At 48.2% G+C, this 19,442-nt stretch overlaps 1 protein-coding gene across 1 annotated transcript in view; it reads left to right on the plus strand.

The window, feature by feature from the left end:
- The window catches only part of mctp1b (multiple C2 domains, transmembrane 1b), a 31,719-nt gene that overhangs the window by 1,950 nt on the left and 10,327 nt on the right, over positions 1-19,442 (plus strand). Inside the window, exons 2-8 of the mRNA XM_080017874.1 lie at positions 16,215-16,338; positions 16,594-16,736; positions 16,829-16,908; positions 17,900-18,017; positions 18,174-18,215; positions 18,798-18,836; positions 19,210-19,377. Of these exons, the coding sequence (XP_079874000.1) occupies positions 16,215-16,338; positions 16,594-16,736; positions 16,829-16,908; positions 17,900-18,017; positions 18,174-18,215; positions 18,798-18,836; positions 19,210-19,377 (714 nt within the window). The remainder of the gene's footprint in view (positions 1-16,214; positions 16,339-16,593; positions 16,737-16,828; positions 16,909-17,899; positions 18,018-18,173; positions 18,216-18,797; positions 18,837-19,209; positions 19,378-19,442) is intronic.

The raw sequence follows: 19,442 nt of genomic DNA on the forward strand, positions 1-19,442 counted from the left end.
TGTCTCGTTTGGTCGTCCCTACGACCCTGTCGTTTGTGTCCTCGGGCGCTCAGTCTTGAGTTTGTCTAACCTCATGACAACGCTCTTGTCCCAAGCTCCCGAGACTTCTTATTTGTTTTTTGCCCAGTTTTGTACTTGTTTTGAGTAAAACCTCCATTTTTGCCACCTCGCCTCTGCCTTGTTCTCTGCACCTGGGTTCACTCAGCACACCTCCTAACAGCAAGACTGAGCCACAACATGGACCCAGCAGAGAGCCAGCCTCCAGAGGTGGAAAGCCTGCGGGTGGCCTTGACGCACCAGGGGGCTGCGATTGGCCGACACGAGCGGGTTCTCCAACAGGTCCTGGAAAACCTGCAGTCGCTCGCCCAGGCCGTCCAACAGAGCCAGGCACCGGCTCCACCTATGGGCCCTGCGCCAGCGCTGCCTCCCATGGACCCGCGTCCTCCAGAGCACCGCGAACCACGACTGCCGGCGCCAGAGAGGTACGACGGTAACCCAGGGGGCTGTCGTGGCTTTCTGACACAATGCTCCCTGGCTTTCGAGCTCCAGCCGTCACAGTTCCCCACCCAGCGCTCACAGGTGGCATACGTGGTCACGCTACTCACCGGCAAAGCACTCTCCTGGGCCACAGCCATCTGGAATCGGCAAACCCCGGCCTGCTCCAGCTACCAGGCTTTTGCCGGGGAGATGCGCCGAGTGTTCGACCACTCAGTCAGTGGGAGGGAGGCGTCGACACGGCTACTCCGGCTCCGCCAGGGGGGACAGAGCGTGGCGGACTACGCCATCGCATTCCGCACCCTCGCCGTGGCGTCTGGATGGAACAGCGAGGCACTCATCGCGGCCTTCCAGGGGGGCCTCAATGAGGGGGTCAAGGACGAGCTGGCATCCCGGGAGGCGCAGGAGGACCTGGACACGCTCATCGATGCAGCGATTCGGGTGGACAACCGCCTCCGGGAGAGACAAAGGGAACGCGATTTCCCCGCTTCACCAACACCAGCGCGCAGAGCGGCTCTGGGGACGAGGCCTCCCGAGCATCTCCTGGCTATCCCGAGCTCGCCTCCAGCATCAAGGGAGGAGCCGATGCAAGTAGGCAGCACACGGCTCTCTCGGTCCGAACGTGACCGGCGGATGAGAGAGCGCTGCTGCCTGTACTGTGGGATCCCGGGGCATTTCCGTTCTTCCTGCCCTGAGCTCTCGGGAAAAGCCAACTCTCGTCCAGGGTAGGGAGAACTGCGACGAGGCCAACCTTCTCTCCCGAGCTCGAGGCGACCAGGGTCCTGCTGGCTGCCTCCCTCGCCTGGGGAGATCAACATCACTCCCTCCAAGCTATGGTGGATTCCGGCGCTGCAGGAAGCTTCCTGGATGTAGGGCTAGCAAAGGCCCTAAAGCTCCCTCTGGCACCTCTAGAGCATCCTCTCACGGTGACAGCCCTGGATGGAAGACCACTGGGGTCCGGTAGCGTGTGCCATCGGACCGCCCCCCTTTGGCTGTCACTGGAGGGAAAACATTCAGAGGTAATCCAGCTCCACCTCATCCACTCCCCTGAGTTTCCACTGGTCCTGGGCTACCCATGGCTAGCCCGTCACAACCCACATCTGGACTGGGCCTCCGGGTGTCTCACCGAATGGGGCCCTGCCTGCCACACCACCTGTCTTCGTTCTAGTCCGTCTTCTCACCCTCTCGAGTCTCCAGTCCGTGTCCAAGCTCGGGCCCCTTCCCAAGCCCCTGCCCACTCCGGAGTTCCTGTCCGTGTCCTGGCTCCAGTCCGTATTCAAGGTCCCATCCATCCCGAGTTTTCACGAGTGCCCCACGAGTATGCCGATCTGAGGGAGGTCTTCAGCAAGAGACGGGCCACCACGCTTCCTCCCCATCGGTCCTATGACTGCGCCATCGACCTTCTGCCTGGCACCTGCCCTCCTCGAGGACGTCTCTTCTCTCTCTCTGCCCCTGAGACTACAGCCATGGAGGAGTACATCCGGGGGCGCTCACCTCAGGTTTCATCCGCCCTTCTACCTCCCCGGCGGGCGCAGGGTTTTTCTTCGTGGGTAAGAAGGATGGCGGCCTGCGTCCCTGCATTGATTACCGTGGTCTGAACAAGATCACGGTCAAGAATCGCTACCCCCTTCCTCTCATGTCCACATCTTTCGAGCAACTGCAAGGCGCCACCATCTTCACCAAACTCGATCTTCGAAACGCATACAATCTCGTCCGCGTCCGCGAGGGGGATGAGTGGAAGACCGCCTTCAACACACCTACCGGCCATTATGAATACCTGGTCATGCCTTTTGGATTGGCCAATGCTCCCGCTGTCTTCCAGGCCTTTGTAAACGACGTCCTCCGTGAGTTTCTCAATCGCTCCGTGTTCGTCTACATCGATGACATCCTCATCTTCTCCAGGACCCTTCCCGAACACATACAGCATGTGAGACAGGTCCTTCACCGCCTGCTCGCCAATGGCCTCTATGTGAAGCTGGAGAAGAGTGAGTTCCACGCCACCACCGTTCAGTTCCTGGGGTTCGTCATCACCGAGGGTCACGTCCAGATGGATCCTGCCAAGACCGAGGCCGTCCGGGACTGGCCACCACCCACCTCGGTCAAACAGGTGCAGCGCTTCCTCGGGTTTGCCAATTTTTACAGGCGATTCATTCGGGGTTTTAGCACGGTGGCGGCTCCCCTCACCGCCCTCACTAGGACATCCACAGCCCGCTTCGCCTGGACTGCGGAGGCTGAGGGGGCGTTCAGGGCTCTCAAGATGCGGTTCACCGCTGCCCCTGTCCTGGCCACACCAGAGCCTACCCTACCCTTCGTGGTGGAGGTGGATGCTTCCGATGTGGGAGTGGGGGCCGTTTTGTCCCAAAGGACTCACGACAGGAAGCTCCATCCATGTGCTTTCTTCTCCCGTCGCCTCACCCCAGCGGAACGGAACTATGACATAGGGAACCGGGAGCTACTGGCAGTCAAACTGGCGTTGGAGGAGTGGCGGCACTGGCTGGAGGGGGCCCAACACCCATTTGTCGTCTGGACCGACCACAAGAACCTGACATACATTCAGGAGGCCAAACGCCTCAACTCCCGTCAAGCCCGATGGGCCTTGTTCTTCAATCGGTTCAACTTCATCCTGTCGTATCGTCCCGGGTCCAAGAACCTCAAGCCCGATGCTCTCTCCAGACAGTTTGACCCTCCTGAGCTGGTTGAACTCCCCGAGCCCATTCTCCAGAGCTCCTGCATCTTGGCTCCGGTCCGCTGGGGAATCGAGACGCAGGTCCGGCAGGCCCAAAGGAGGGAGGCGGATCCCGGCAACGGGCCCCCGGGTCACCTGTTTGTCCCGAAGGCTGTCCGATCACAAGTCCTGCAATGGGGGCATTCATCCCGCCTCACTGGCCACCCGGGGATCTCCAGGACCCTCGAGTTCCTCCGCAGGCGTTTCTGGTGGCCTACCATGGAGCAGGACGTCCGGTCCTTCGTCGCTGCCTGCACCATCTGCACCCAGAACAAGAACCCCCGGTCACGTCCCATGGGGCTGCTGTATCCCCTTCCCATCCCCAGTCGGCCCTGGTCACACCTCTCAGTGGACTTCATCACCGGCCTTCCACCGTCTCGGGGCCACACTGTCATCTTTGTCGTTGTAGACCGGTTCTCCAAGGCTTGCCGTTTTATTCCTCTGCCCAAGCTCCCCTCAGCTCTGGAGACTGCTGAGCTCATGGTGCAGCACGTTTTCAGGGTGTTCGGCCTGCCCCTGGACGTGGTGTCAGTTTGCATCCCGGTTCTGGAAAGCATTCCACCAGCTCCTCGGCGCCTCCGTCAGCCTGTCCTCCGGTTTCCACCCGCAATCCAATGGCCAGACTGAGCGGGTCAACCAGGACCTGGAGACAACACTGAGGTGCCTCGTGTCCTCCAACCCTGCCTCCTGGAGCGACCATCTAGTGTGGGCGGAATACGCTCACAACACTCTGCGCTGCTCTTCCACTGGCATGTCCCCATTTGAGTGCCAGTTTGGGTACGTACCTCCTCTGTTTCAGGAGCAGGAGGCGGAGGTGGGAGTGCCGTCAGCCCAGCGGTTCGTCCAGCGGTGCCGACGGACCTGGCAGAGGGCTCGTCAGGCCCTGCTGAGGACATCCCGGCAGCAGCAGATCCAGGCCAACCGACGGCGCAGACCAGCGCCTATGCTCCGTCCGGGCCAGAGGGTCTGGCTGTCCACCAGGGACCTTCCATTACGGGTGGAATCACGCAAGCTCGCGCCACGGTATGTTGGGCCCTTCAAGATCGTGCGGCGGGTCAATCCTGCCGCATACCGTCTTCTGCTCCCCAGGTCGATGAGGATAAACCCCACCTTTCACGTGTCGCGGCTCCGACCGGTGGTCACCAGCACCTTGGCGCCCACCACGAGGCCTCCTCCGGCGCCTCGCATCATCGACGGTCAGCCCGCCTACACGGTCCGCCGGCTCCTGGACTCCCGCCGGGTCCGCAGGGCCCTGCAATACCTGGTGGACTGGGAGGGTTACGGGCCGGAGGAGCGCTCCTGGGTTCCGGCCCGGGATATCCTGGACCCCTCTCTGATCCAGGATTTCCGCCGTCGCCACCCGACACTCCCTGGAGGAACGTCGGGAGCCGTTCCTAGACGGGGGGGTCCTGTCAGGGTTCGCCCGGGTCCTACCAGCATCAGCCACTAGATGCCGCCAGTACTGCCTTTTCAAGGTTGCTCTGCTTCACCTATTTCTGTTCCTGATTACCCTGCCTCATTAGATGATATGTTTCACCTGTGTCTCGTTTGGTCGTCCCTATTTAGACCCTGTCGTTTGTGTCCTCGGGCGCTCAGTCTTGAGTTTGTCTAACCTCATGACAACGCTCTTGTCCCAAGCTCCCGAGACTTCTTATTTGTTTTTTGCCCAGTTTTGTACTTGTTTTGAGTAAAACCTCTATTTTTGCCACCTCGCCTCTGCCTTGTTCTCTGCACCTGGGTTCACTCAGCACACCTCCTAACAGTGCCTGGGGACAGGGTGTGGGTGTTCTGCCCTACCTGCACAAAGGGGGTGTCCCCCCAAGCTGCGCAGTCACTGGCAGGGACCTGGGGAAATACTGGGACAGATCACTGAGGACGTGTACAGGGTGCGCATGCCGGGTCAGGGGTGTGTGGTGGTGGTGCACAAAGACAGGCTCGCTCCCTATCGGCCCCAGACCCACAGACATCCTCTGTGGAACGCCGGTGGCCAGTCTGTCGGCGTCGCCAACCAGGACATTTCGCAGACTTTGTATTGGGTGATGGGATCGTCAGGGGCAACTGACCCCTCAGGTTGTGGCTATGTAGCGACCTAAGGGGGTGGCCCAGGCCTTTTGGTTATGTTGCAAAGGATTATAGGTCCGGAGATGTTATGTGTCTCTATTGTGTTTTATTATGTGTTTTCAGTTGTTGGGGATATGCTGTTGGTGTTGGGCTGTGTTGTTTGTGCTGGGGGGTATCCCAGACTGCGTTGACTGTTGTTGTTGACTAGGACAGGGCTTTGACTTTGACTGACGTAGCCGGTTATGGCTTCAGGGGTTCTATGTGTTATTGTTGTCTGTGAATATAAATGGAAGCTGCCCCTGCTGGTCGTGCAGTGTATGGGATGCAGGCGGTGGCTTATAAAAGAACGTTCTGTCTTAACTGAATTCATTTGTTTCATGGCACAAGCTCCCACAATATTTATAATGCCTTATTAATCTATTTATATACTTAGATATGACGCTTACAGTTCCTGTGTGTTTTTATTTTAGATTTAGATTTATTTTAGATTACAAACCAGTAGACTGGTATGTGTGGAGAAAATACGATGAAATTCACCTCTTTCTTGTTTTCACAAATAGAATAAGGGTTCACAAATCTGAAACAGCATTTCAAATGCTGTTTAGGTTTTTTTATGTATAATCTAGTCCAGGTCTGACTATGATAACTACAATAGTTTATCGTTTTTAGTTTATTATCTTGAACTGACCTTAAATCATCTGTGTGTAGGAAAAACTTGGAAATCCACCTTTTTTCCTTTTTTCAGATAGGGTTGTACATACTGTTTAATATCCATGCAATAACACAAACTATTTACCATGTGGTTTTAGATCAGGGGCACGGTACGTTACTGAAAATTCCGAGGTTTATAAACATTATTCAATTACTCAAGATTTTCAAACACACCATAACGTCGGAACCTGCGAATCGGCTCACTCTCAGCTGATTACTGAAATAAATAAAAAACACAGCTGTTCTATTGTTAGCGTTTGGAGTTCACTCTATATCATGTTTTTGTCCAAAATATATATTTTTAATTTCCACAAAATAAATTTTGGTCGCCGACCCGCGCTTGAAGACCACTGTATTACTTAAAAAAAGATTTATGCTCTGAAATGTGGATTGCGTGCGGTTTAATGTTGCCAGATGAGTGGAATTCCAGTGATGTGTTTGTACAGTAAACAAAACGCTTTCACTTAAAGAATAAAGATTTGGCGAATAAAACAGTATACCTAATGATAGCCAACCTGTAAACGACCAAAATAATACAAACCTTAGAATGGAAAATAAACAAGGAACAACGGGGGGGAAAATATAGAATAAATCTAAAATGAACCATTAAAGTAAACCTGAGAATGAACAAATAAAAAGAAAATTAAATACAATAAACAAATAGAAACCTAGAAATCGACACAATAAAATAAACTGGAAAAAAACTATAAACAAGAAAAACTGGACAATAAACAATCAATCTAAAATTAACCATAAAAGTAAACCTGAAAATGATTTTTATTTATTTATATAATAAATAAATACAATAAAGAAAATGAATAACTACATTTGAAAAATTCTATTTGTATTTATTTATCTTTGATTTATATACGACCATTGGATTACTTTTGAGATGTGCGATGCGTCTTCATCTTTTGGGATCTGCTCTTGCCCTTCTGCTCTTCCCCTTTAACTTGCCCCTGTACTTAACACCTCAACCAATCAGGCTTCCCCCGTTGGAGAGATTACAGCAAAGCCAACCCCAATTCCCCCACTCCCTCCCTCCCTTCCTCCCTCCCTACCGCCGGCTTCACCATCTTTCTTTCTCGGAATCGTGTGCAGTGTCATCCATATTTTTCCTCATTGATTTTGTGTTGCTTGTGTCATTTCATCTCTTGCTTCTTCCATCAGTGTCTTATGTGGAGAGGTGGCGGCATGGACCTGAAGGAGGAGAACCCAATAAGTGTCGACATGGACTACAAATCTTTCCTGGTTTAAAGCCTTTGCTGCCTTAGTTACCCCCACCCAAACAAAAAAAAACCCTTTACTTTCTCCTTGGTCCCATCTCCATATATTGGTGTCCTGCTGGCTTTGGAGACCTTCTCCTTTTCCTTCCTGGCGTCCCAAGGACTAGGCTCTACCCCTTGGGATGAGACCTCTCCCCTGGCCTCCACATGTGGGCGCCTGCTATCGGTGAGCGCTTTTAGGTCTATACTGTTGTGGAGTTGAAAAAATGGATTCAGATGGAATTTTAGTCAACAATGTTGCTTTCGATTTTTACGGTAAGTTATGAGTTGTTGGAGTGACGGTGGCTCAGGAGGTAGAGTGGGTCGTCCAGCAATCAGAGAATTCCTGGTTTGATCCCCGGCTCCTCTTGGCAGCACGTCGAAATGTCCTTGAGCAAGACGCTAAACCCCTCACTGCTATGGATGAGAAGGTGCGACCCCCTTGCTATAGATGTATGAATGTGAGTGTGAATGGGTGCATGTACTGTAAAGTGCTTTGACTAGAAAAGTGCTATATAAATGCAATCCATTTACCACGTGTGTCTCTCTGCCGGAGGCGTTGAAAGATCAGCTTTCTTGTTTCACCGTTGAAACGGGACCATCAAAATACACTTTGCCCCAAAACTTGTGACTTCTCTCTCCATCTGTCTTTAGTCTTCTTTCAATGGTCCTTTTACTTAGATCACCATTGACATGATGAACATATTACTCGTGTGTAATTGTGAAATAGCCTTGATTGGTACCATGTCAAATCGGTTCATTTTTACCTCACAACACTTTCTCGTCTTATAGATAGTCAATGACAGCATTTGAGGTCTGTGTAAAAAGTATGAGATTTATAGCCATTTTGATTTCCTTTTTACTTCGTTTATCATTCCATTCCTCCCAGTTGGTCCAATGTGCAGATTAAGTCTAAAGAATTATCTTGAAACTGCTGTAACAGGAATAGGTTTCTATCCTGACAGAAAAACTAGTAAGAAGGGTCCCTTAAAAGAGGATTTATTGGTGGACAAACACCTGTCCAGTATTGGTGCAAAGGGTTTACAAAGGTCCAGGATCAATGCACACATGTGCATATAAACAAGAATAAACCTAACTTAAAATAGCCATGCATCAGTTGGAGCTGATTGGATTGCACCTGATCCACTGGCATTCCTGGTTCCTGGTTGAGTAGTACAAGGCCAAATCTGCTCTAAGCAGCTTGTCAACATTGACAGGATACTGACCCACTCCCAGCTACGTGAATTTAGAAGGTAGTCCATTTTTAGTAGTTCGACCTGATTAAACTTAGCCAACTATACCCATACTGGTTGAGGTGAATAGACATTGGGAGAATCTCAATGGACTAGTGGTTGTACAGAATATTTGTATTTCAATTACTGAAGCCAAACCTATATATTATTGAATCCCTAATTGAAAATATGAAAAACAAGCTTCAGTGGAGACTTTAATGCATTGAAATGTGTAAAAGATTAGTTCCAAATCTACTAGAGACGCTCTTTCCAGTCTTTCTAAGTCTCCCTTAGTCTGCCTGCTGAATAGTTGAATAATGTAATTGCAACATAAAATATTGTCAATCCCGACTCCCAGAGCTGTAAACAAATATCTCAAATGTAATTTAAGTACAGCCAGTTACTTTTACAAAGTAGCTAAAAGAAAAAACCCAATGTCATCTTCTGCGCCAGTACCTTCACAACCGCTCTCCCTTATTATTCCAGAAAAAAATAAAAAAATAAGGACCTTTGTAGATGGACTTTCACCTATAAGCCTCTGTCCTCAGGATGTCAATCTTCATCCCAGCCATAATCACCTTGATCTGGCGCAATCTGAAAATGTATCCAGTCAATTCGTATGTGATGAAAGGTTTGGCTCTTTTGGGAGATTCAGCTCTTTACGAGTGACTTGGTAGATACTGTATGTTGTTATGGTAGATAAGATATGTTCATATTTCTGACTTTTCACTGTTTGATTCAGACGCTGCCAGGTTCAGATGGTACCCCCCACCTGGGAGCTGGGGTTAGGGGTGGGGTCTGCTTGGCCACTGTCCGGCCTGCTGTACTCCTGCGTTGATCTGGTTGTGCCTCGCCCATCTCTCCCAGTGCTGGAACTCAAACTCAGTACATACACCATACAATAGACCTAGAGTATGCAGGATGGGTGGGTTGTGAGCGGTGTGGGTAGGGGCGTGACGGGCGGCTGCGATCTGGCCTGTTAGGCTCCTGCCTTGGTCTGCTTGCGCCTCATGACTGTCCTGTAATTTTAATACCACTCATACTAGCTTAGAACACATACATACCCGCATGAATCTTACTCCAAAAAACATACGACCAGACCAGGGTCTGCGGGGCAGGAGGTGCGCGAGTGGTTCGGGTTAGACATGCTTGGATGATTCGCATCCTGTGGGAGTCTCTGCCCACAGGTAAGGGTTTAGGGAGGGAGATGGAGTCTTTCTTGCTGTGGCGTGCCAATATGGCGAGAGTCTTTATTGTAAGGAGGGAAGGAGGAACGGCGTTCTGCTGCTGGGCTGCTGACGAGCCCGTGCACCGATCCCCTCTGCAAGACAGACAAAACATTAAGAAATCTCCCTGCCTAGAGTCAGACCAATCAGCGGGTGCTGATTGGGCCGATTCGAGGCAGCTTGGCGGCTGCGGGAAAGGGAACTGTGCCGTCATCTGCAGCTGCTTGACAACGCCCCTTTGTCCACCACATACCCCCCCTGCCCCCCCAGAGTGGGAGAGAAAGTCAGCCGCGACCATCTGCGCCACCGGCCTATGGACCACCCAGAAGTTAAAGGGCTGGAGAGCCAGGTACTACCAGGTGATCCGGGCGTTTGTGTCCTTCATGCGGTGGAGCCACTGCAGCGGGGCTTGGTCCGAACAAGGGGTGAAAGCTTGTCCCAGGAGGTAGTAGCGGAGGGAACCGATTGCCCACTTGATGGCTAAACATTCTTTCTTCCGCGTGCTGTACCTCGACTCCCACTCTGAAAGCTCGCGACTGAGATACAGCACCGGACACTCGGTCCCCTCCATCTCCTGGGACAAGACTGCGCCCAGCCCTCTGTTCGACGTGTCGGTCTGCAGACAGAAAGGGAAAGAGAAGTTTGGGTTAAATAACACTGGCACTTCCCACAGAGAGCTGACTTTACACTCGCAAACACCTGCTGGCACTTGTCTGACCACTGGACCGGATCTGGAGCACCATTTCGAGTTAAGTCGGTCAAGGGGCTGGTTAGCTCCGAAAAGTTGGGGACAAACCTCCTATAGTAGCCCGCCAGCCCCCAGAACTGCCAGCCCCAACTCATCCCGATCAATGCCCGCCGTGACCAGCCCCACGGACGCCCCTTCCCTCCATTCTTTTAAGAGGTTTAGGTGATAAATCTTTGGCGCCCCCTGGCTGTCAGACCGTTCAACCTCATTATCAACCTCGCCAACCCGCCGTGTGACCACAAAAGGCCCTTGCCACTTCGCGAGAAATATAGAGCTGGACGTATGGAGCAACACTAACACCTTGTCTCCCTGTCATATAAATGGAGCTGACATTCCTGAGCCCGGAGCAAATTCTCCCGTGATAACAGCCGAACCAGCATGTGTAACTTTGCTCTCAGGTCCATCTCATACAGTATTTCATTCTTACTGGTGCTAGGACCTATCTCCCAGTTTTCTTTAATTTGGTCTAGCACCCCCAGGGTCTCCTGCCAAAGAAGAGTTCAAAGGGAGAAAATCCCGTGGAGGCCTGGGGAACCTCGCACACCGCAAACAAAAGGGGATCCAACCACTTGTCTCAATTACGGCTATCGCCGTGAACGAACTTTCGAATCATGTTTTCAGCGTTTTATTAAAGCGCTCGACCAGGCTGGGGATGGTAAATGCTGGTATGAATTGAGCGGACGCCCAGTAACTTGTAAAGTTCCCGAAGTGTCATAAAGGTAGTGACATAAAGGTGGTGTCCTGGTCAGTCAGGATTTCCTTCGGAATCCCGACTATGGAGATGACCTGAAACAGCGCCTGCGCCACACTTTTTTGGCCATAATACTGCGCATGGGCACTTCTTCTGGGTACCGGGTTGCATAATCTAGGACTAACATAAAATGATACCCACGGGCACTGTGGTCTAACGTCCTTGTAAAACATTTTGAGCCGGACCATCGGATACGTGTCAATATCCCCATGCACACAATGAACCTCCACCTGTGACGCCTCCACCAAAGGCCCGGGTCAATCCAGGCGTTGCTGAACCAGAGTCCAGCAAAGCCTGATGTCTACCCGCTTGTAGCTTTACCGGTACTTGGTAGGCCCCTTTCCGACCAGGGGAGGGGTACAGTAGGGCGGGGACCTGACCACCTGGCCGAGTTCCATCCGAGGACAGTCGTAGAGGTCGTAGCCCGGCCGCCCGCAGTGTCCGCACCCCTGCCCAGACGTCTGTGCAGCTCCATCATTTCCCGCGACAGCACTGCCCTGGGAGGGGGAAAAGATAGGGGACAGCACGGGAAGGGAAGAGAGAGTCCCAGGGCACCACAAAACCCGGCGAATCCCGTATAGGTCCTGGGGTCGGGCGTAGCGCCCCCCGGACATTGTGCTCCGGGGGATCGGGATGGGCTGGGGACCTGGCCAATCCAGCGTGGGTCCTGGGGTCGGACGCGGGTCTGGTCGTCTGGCCTCTGGAGGTAGTCCCGCTCCTCCAATCCAGCGGATCCAGCGTTTCCAATCCAGCGGATTGGCTCCGGGGCGCCTTTCACTCGGCGCCCTGCCCCTCCTGGGTCCCTGTTCATGGGCCACTCCTGGGTCCCTGTTCATGCGCCTTCTGCCCACAGGTAAGGGTTTAGGGAGGGAGACAGAGTCTTTCTTGCCTTGGTACTGTATGCCAACATTGCCAGAGACTTTTTTGTAACCTCACACAATAAGGTACGTTGGTCACAATTATAAATAACAAACTGATTATTATTATAATAATGCAGTGGATAATAATCATCTCGGACTCAGGAGGAATGGCGTTGGGCTGCTGGGCTGCTGCGAGCCCGTGCACCGATCCCCTCTGCAAGACAGACAAAACTTTCAGGAATCTCCCTGCCTCGAGTCGGGCCAATCAGCAGCAATCAGCGCCACACAGGCGCTGATTGGGCCGATTCGAGGTAGCTTAGTGACTGCGGAAAGGGAACCGTGCTGTCATCCGCAGCCGATGCTTGAGAACGCCCCCTTGTCCGCCACACACCCCAACTCATCTCAATTTCTACTGCATATACAAACAGCACACATTAAGTACTGGGGTTTCCGGGATGGGCTGGATTGAGCTGGTGGTTTGGCGTGGGAAGGTGCTTGGCCGGGGGAAGACCAGGTGGGCCCCCTTCCGGCTCTGTTCGGGTCCTGGTAGCTTGCCCCCAGTGCTGGGTGGTTTTGTGCCTGCTGCGAACCAGCAGGGCTGTGAAGAGTGCTGCCGGTGCTTTCAGGGGCCCCTGGGTGGCAGCTTGCCGTCGTGGGTGTGGGTAGCGGTGTGGCTGGTGCCCCAGCTTTCTGCAGGCGTTGGTGGGTGCCTTATGCCCAGCGTTCTCGGTTGTGTGGCAGGCAACGCCTTGTGTGGGGTGTGGGTGGGCATGGGGGCCCTGTTTGCTCAACCGCTGGGTGGGAAATTCTGGCAGGATGCCGGTCTATCGGTGTGGCCAAGGTTCTGCACCTGCAGGTGCATCTTATGCCTGTGCATGGGCATGGGTTGTATGTGTGTGCCTCAGGGGTGCAGAGTCATTTTGTACTTTCTGGGACTGGTTTGTGCGTCAAGATTTTGGGTGGGTGTTGCTCTGCAGGTTCTTGGCTTCTCTGGGGGTTGGGTGGTCCTCTGTGACTGTGGTGCATTGTGCTCGGGGTGTTCTTGCGTTCGTGGGGTGTCTGTAAGGCTTCGAGGCTCGTGGGTGGCTGCAAGGCCTTTTCCGCTGCTTGGAGGCACTACGATATAATTCTGACCTTATACACCAGAACTAATTGGGACTAATCCTGTGCACTCACTGATGGACACATCACACACACACAGCCACAGACTGATCACACATACACATGCACACACACACTGCCAGTATCTACTTCGAACACACCCTGAACACCCTCCTAATTATGTACTTCTCCTTTCCTCTCCTTTATTGCTATAACTGTCACATGAAGAGGCCACATGCCGTAATTTCTGATCCAATTGCTGTTCTGATTGCTGTTGTTTTTGTCAACTTATTTTTGTTATGTAAAATTCATGTTGTTATCTGACTCTATATTTTTATGTTTAAGTTTTGTGAAGTACATGTTGCTGTTTGTTTCTTTGTTTCACCCGTGTAGATTCTCCCCCTCTTGGAGAAGTAATGACGATTAGTTGTTTATTGATGGAAACATGGTAGGCTCACTCTCCAAAGAGGGGGTTTGGTGGCTGTCATGTATAACAGAAATGCTGTTAGTGTAAATCAATCACATTCATTATGAATTATACCAAATGACTCACGATTCTCGGCTGTTGTTCATTTGTGAATCGAGAGTGGAGTCTAAGTCAATGCCGGTGTGTCTGGCTGCAGTTACCGAGTGGTGAGTTGCGAACATATGACTCTTGAACATATGAGTAATTTAAAAGATTTGTTTGCGACGAACGAATCGTCTGTGAGCCTTGAATTATTGATGCAGATCAGGGCAGCGCAACTAATACGAACCAAACGTTGTCTTCGGAGCCTTAGGAATCTTTCAGCTTCTGGTATCAGCAAGGCTTTTGAGGAATAAAGACAAATGTCTAAGGGGGTTTTAAAAGATCAGCGTGATTGATCAACATGTCTCAAAGGAAATAAGAATTGTGAATGAGAGGTGAAACCATAATAACGATTCTTACCAGTAAGTATCACCCAGGTCTGAGGTTGAACGATTGACATATGACACATATTTTATGACACATTTGATATGGCTCTTGGTAGTGGATTTTTTGTAAATGGGATATTCTCTTGTACGGACACCGTATAAGTGTGTCTTACCTTTGTCGGCGAAATGGATTTTCACTTACCTCAGGGTGTTCTTGTATTACCGAGGTATTGATCACTGTCAGAGTGTCTGTGTAAGTACACTGTGCATGTCGACGGGATGCAGTGTACATCCTGGAGACATGTTGTCTTCCTGGGTGGCTCAATTTGAAGTCAAAATAACTTGTGAAAATGTGTTATTTAAATGTATTTCATACTCTACACATCAGTGTAGAGTAGAATTTGGTGGAGAAATGAATCCCAGTTTCCTCTTACATTGCGTGATTGCTCCAACTTTAATTTCTGTCATGTTGCCAGTTGTACATAAATGTATTTCAATAACAGCTTAGTGCCATATTACGTTAAATATATGATGTGGATTTGGAATTTGGTATTCACGCTGTAAGCAATAAATTAACAATAGAATAACAGTAGATTATTGCATATTATGTCTGTTATGTCTAAAACTCCCTGCTAGGATGGATCTGGCTGAACATTTTCAAAATATACTGTATGAATAAATCTTGTTGATATTTTGTGATAGGAGAAAATAAACTAAAAGCCCAAATAACATTGTTAGTTAAAGAATAATAAATAAAGAATAAAGAGGAAAATAAATCTGAAAAATTGGAAAAATACAATACATCTAACTAGAAGAACAAATTGGAAATATATAGTATCCCTAAAAAAACAAACAATAAAGATCAACATAACAAACAATAAACCTAAAAAAAACAATGGACATTAAAAGTATATTGCACAATAACCCAATGATAAACAATACAAATACTGTAAATGGAAACCTAAAAATGAACAAAAATGTATAAAATAATTGGAACAAATCTAAAATATTAAAAAATATACAGCAAACCTAATGATGAACCAGAAAAATATGCAATAAACGTAATGTTAAACAGTAAATATAAACCTAAAAATTAACAAAACAATATTTGATAAATCCCAAAAATATACAATGAAAATTTTTTGTGAGATTATACTTATCGAATTCTTCAAACAAAACATACTAATGTAAAGCTGATAACTGAAATTAAGACTATCGCAAAAAATGTTGCTTTTTATATGTAGCTGTCTGTCACTAAAACTCAGTAAACCCCTGCCATTCTCTAATAATACTTAAATAATACAAAATAATACTCTTTTCACAAGCAAAAAATTAATACCACCATGTAGTAGTAGTAGAAAAAGCCTAGGTAGTAGTCGTACTATATCACACATTTCTATTGTGTAAAACATGTTTTACACAATATAAATGTGTGATATGTGTTTGGGTAGTTCCTGCAGTGTAGTGGTCCAGGTGATGCTGCCTCAGCGGCGTCGTAGAAGTTACAACTGTAGTATGGAAACCTCTCAGCTTCAAAAAGAACGAAACGCCCCTCATTCTGGGGAAGCTGCACTGGTGTAATTTCCTGTCAGTGGTTTCCCCCGGAGACAACTTGCACTGTTGAATTAGACACTTTAGTCTGAGTGAATGCAGATACGGGCGAGCTGGTGGAAGGATACACATCTAGGAGAGGTAGCCCGCAGATTCTATTTGCCATGACAACTTTTAAAATGGTGAGTTTTGCTTTGATGGAAATGGTCGAAGTTGTTGCAGATACAAAACTTGTATCGACATTATTTTGACTCTGTAATAATGTAGTAATTACATAGTTCATACCTCATATCCCTATACTTGTAATTTATGCTGTGCATAGAATCACACTTTATTTTTATATATTTTTATATATTGTATTTGATTTTAGACTATTTCTCTATATTTAGCAGTTTTTCTTTTGTGCACCAACTCTCACCACCACAAATTCCTTGTATATGAAAATGTGCTTGCCGATCTTAAACAGATTCTGATTTAATTTGTTGTTGTAACAGAATTATTTGCATTGTTATTTGCACAAATCTAATCTGTTTGAATTTAAAAGAAAATTGAATTTTTTCATAATAATAAATATATATTTATTCTCTTTCACAGGCCATGGGTGCGCCCGGTCGCTCATTGGATAATCCAGCTCACCAGACTCTCCCCGGCTCAGGGATGTATAAACTGGAGATCGAACTGAAGAGAGGGCATAACCTGGCCATTCGAGACAGAGGAGGTACATTTATATACTTCTGTATGAAATAAAATGTACTTCTTTATCTTCTTCTTTACTTCTTTATGTCTTCATACTTGTATCATCAGATCTTTTAATTTGGCCATATTGGCTATACTATACCTTCTATAATATAATTCGATATTAGGGCTTAGGGCCTTTGTGAATGTAACTTTGATAAAATTACAAGATATGTGATTAAATAATTGTGATTGTTTTTTGGCCCTGGCTCAAAAAACATCGACATTGTTCTCTCAGGAACCAGCGATCCCTACGTCAAGTTTAAGCTCAGTGGTAAAGAAGTATTTAGGAGCAAAACCATCCATAAGAACCTCAACCCAGTGTGGGACGAAAGGACCGTTCTGGTAATGGACAGTCTAAGTGAACCCTTATATGTAAAGGTAACAACGCTTACTTTGTTGGAAATAGACAAATGTCCGTGTTTTCTCTCATCCGCACGCAGTGAAGCATAGATCATTCTGTTGCACTGTAGGTGTTTGACTACGACTTTGGACGTCAGGACGACTTCATGGGCTCCACCTATCTCCACCTGGAGTCTCTGGAACAGCAGCGGTGCGTGTGTGTATATGTTAAATGAAATAGAATAACTGCCGTCTTTTGACAGTCCTTCTTGGTGTTTCACTCAAAGCTGTAAGCTGCTTTGAAAACATCAAATATCTCACATATTACTGTAAAACAGTGTTTTTCAAACAACGGGCCAAGACTAATGTGTCATGAGAGCTCGCCAGGTGTGCCTTGAAAATGTTACAAATTCCACTTAGAATACATAAATAATGTAAACTAGCTTTTGTGTTGCAAGCTCAAAAATGCAAGGCTGCACTAACTGCAGCTCTCTGTTCATCAGAACGAGCTCACGTAACGTGTGAGTAAAGTGTCATTAAATTTTTCAGTCTCTTCATTCGTTTGATTCCGTAGATGCAACGCCTGGTGAGCGAGGGAGGACTTTCTGAACGATACACGAGAGTCAGAAGAGTCGATTTGAATAGAATTCTCCATTCTCTTAAAATGATTTATTCAGGATGGAATGCAATGTGTAAACCAGTCACATGAATTACGTCAAATGCCTAGAACCCCTTTTGCCTTTGACTTTAATTTAGTCGGTTAAATAGTAATTATTTTCAATTTGTGAGTCAAAGATCATTTGGAGTCATGCATCACCATTATAGTAAGCACAGGTTTTTTGTTTACATTTTTGTGCTTTTGCCTTTTTTTGTAGAGAAACATGAAATTGGGGGTTGAGAGAGTGAGAGACACGTAGCAAACACCTGCAGGCTGGATATGAACCCGGGTCGCTGCAGGTGTTTTGCCTATATGATTCACACACGCTTACCCGGTTGAGCCACCAGGACGTCCCATAGTAGTATGAATTTGAAAGGTTTGGTTACGTTTTCGGTGGTTAACAGGATAGCGTTGTGCCGTGGGAGAGAAACGACAGGGAAACACAGTATTTAAGAAAAAGCCTCTCAATCCGATTCAAACAAAGACCTGTTCATGCAGCAGTTCATACTCAAAGGTCTTAAGTGAAAGTCAACTTGTGTTGCAGAACGGTACCCGTGACTCTGGTGCTGAAAGACCCCCACTACCCTGACCAAGACCTGGGCTGCCTGGAGCTGTCCGCCACCCTGACCCCCAAATACAGTCCCGTGGAGGAGCCCACAGAGGTAGACAGCTACCATCCTGCTCTCCTTCCCACTCTCTCTCTCATACGTATCACTGTTCTCCCCCTTTTATGATATATAGTGTTATCGATATGGCATTTTAGTCTGAGAGGTTGTTTCATCATAAGTGTTTTGTGCTGCATGTTTTTCCACCAGCAGAAAGAGGTTAAGCCCTATCGATGGAAGCCCTATGTAAATAAAGTGAGTCCGAGTGGTGGATGGCCTCCATAAATCAAAAGCTCCTGGCCCATAGCATAGACCTAGAATAAATAGTTTTTTTCTTAGCCTGAAAGCGTAGTTTTGTTTTGTCCTGTCCTTATCATGTTATTGTTTTGCATTGGGGATAAGATTTTACATATGTTGCTGTTTCAATTTTCATGATCTGTTTTATGTACGTTCATTGTACATAGAGTACACACAAGTATCGCCTCCACTGGAACGCTTGTTTCTAGTGCTATTAACGCAGATCATCTTGAATCTTGAATGACTTTCTTATTAGTGACTTATAACTCACAACCAACCTCTACATCAGTAATCTCGGGCTAAATGAGAGAGAAGTTGTGATGAAAAGTTTGCCTCTATTTTAAGATTTGGTTATCGGCAAGTGATTAAAGAGGGTCATTTAACTTTCAGACTATAGACGGTGTAATGACTCCGGCAAATGATGATCCAGAGTCAGAAGCCTCTCCCTTTTGTTTTGCTAAATTGATGCCGTTTAGTCAGTCAGTCGTAATGTAAATCCAGATGTCAGTGCCGGTTGAAAAATGTAAAATTTATATCCAGACCATGCTGCTCAGGAGGTCCTGGAAAAGGTCCACGAAGGTAAATGACTGATATTAATATCCATGGAAATCCCTGCACCTCCCCCTGACATAAGAACACGTCTGTCTCTCTGTATCGTGGTAGTTTGCCTTGTGGGGTTCATTACATTTATTTGTGAATTGTGATACAGAATTCCTTCCATCATTTTGTTTTGTTGGTTTGTGGACACCATTAGATTTATTTGTGGATTGTGATACAGAATTCCTTCCATGCTCCTTCCCCTCTGATGCGTGATTGTCGATTGACCGCCAGCATTGTGTTTTTGAACGGGGTGTAAAGCGCTGAGGTCTTAATCATCTATGTATGTATGTATGTACTGTATGTACGTGTGTGTGTGTGTATGTGTGACTTCTGTGTGTCGGCATGACAACAGCAGCAACAGTCCATGCGTCTCTCGGAGCTGCATCGGAAGGCCCAGCTGTGGCGAGGCACCGTCAGCATCGCCCTTATCGAGGGTCGAGACCTCATTCCCATGGACCCCAACGGCCTCAGTGACCCTTACGTCAAGTTCCGACTGGGACAGCAGAAGTACAGGAGCAAGGTTTGTTGGAAATGCGACTACTAAACCTGGAAAAAGCTTTACTTATTCCATGATAACAGTGTGTG

The sequence above is a fragment of the Zeus faber genome, assembly GCF_960531495.2.
Source record: "Zeus faber genome assembly, chromosome: 17".
Lineage (NCBI taxonomy): Eukaryota > Metazoa > Chordata > Actinopteri > Zeiformes > Zeidae > Zeus > Zeus faber.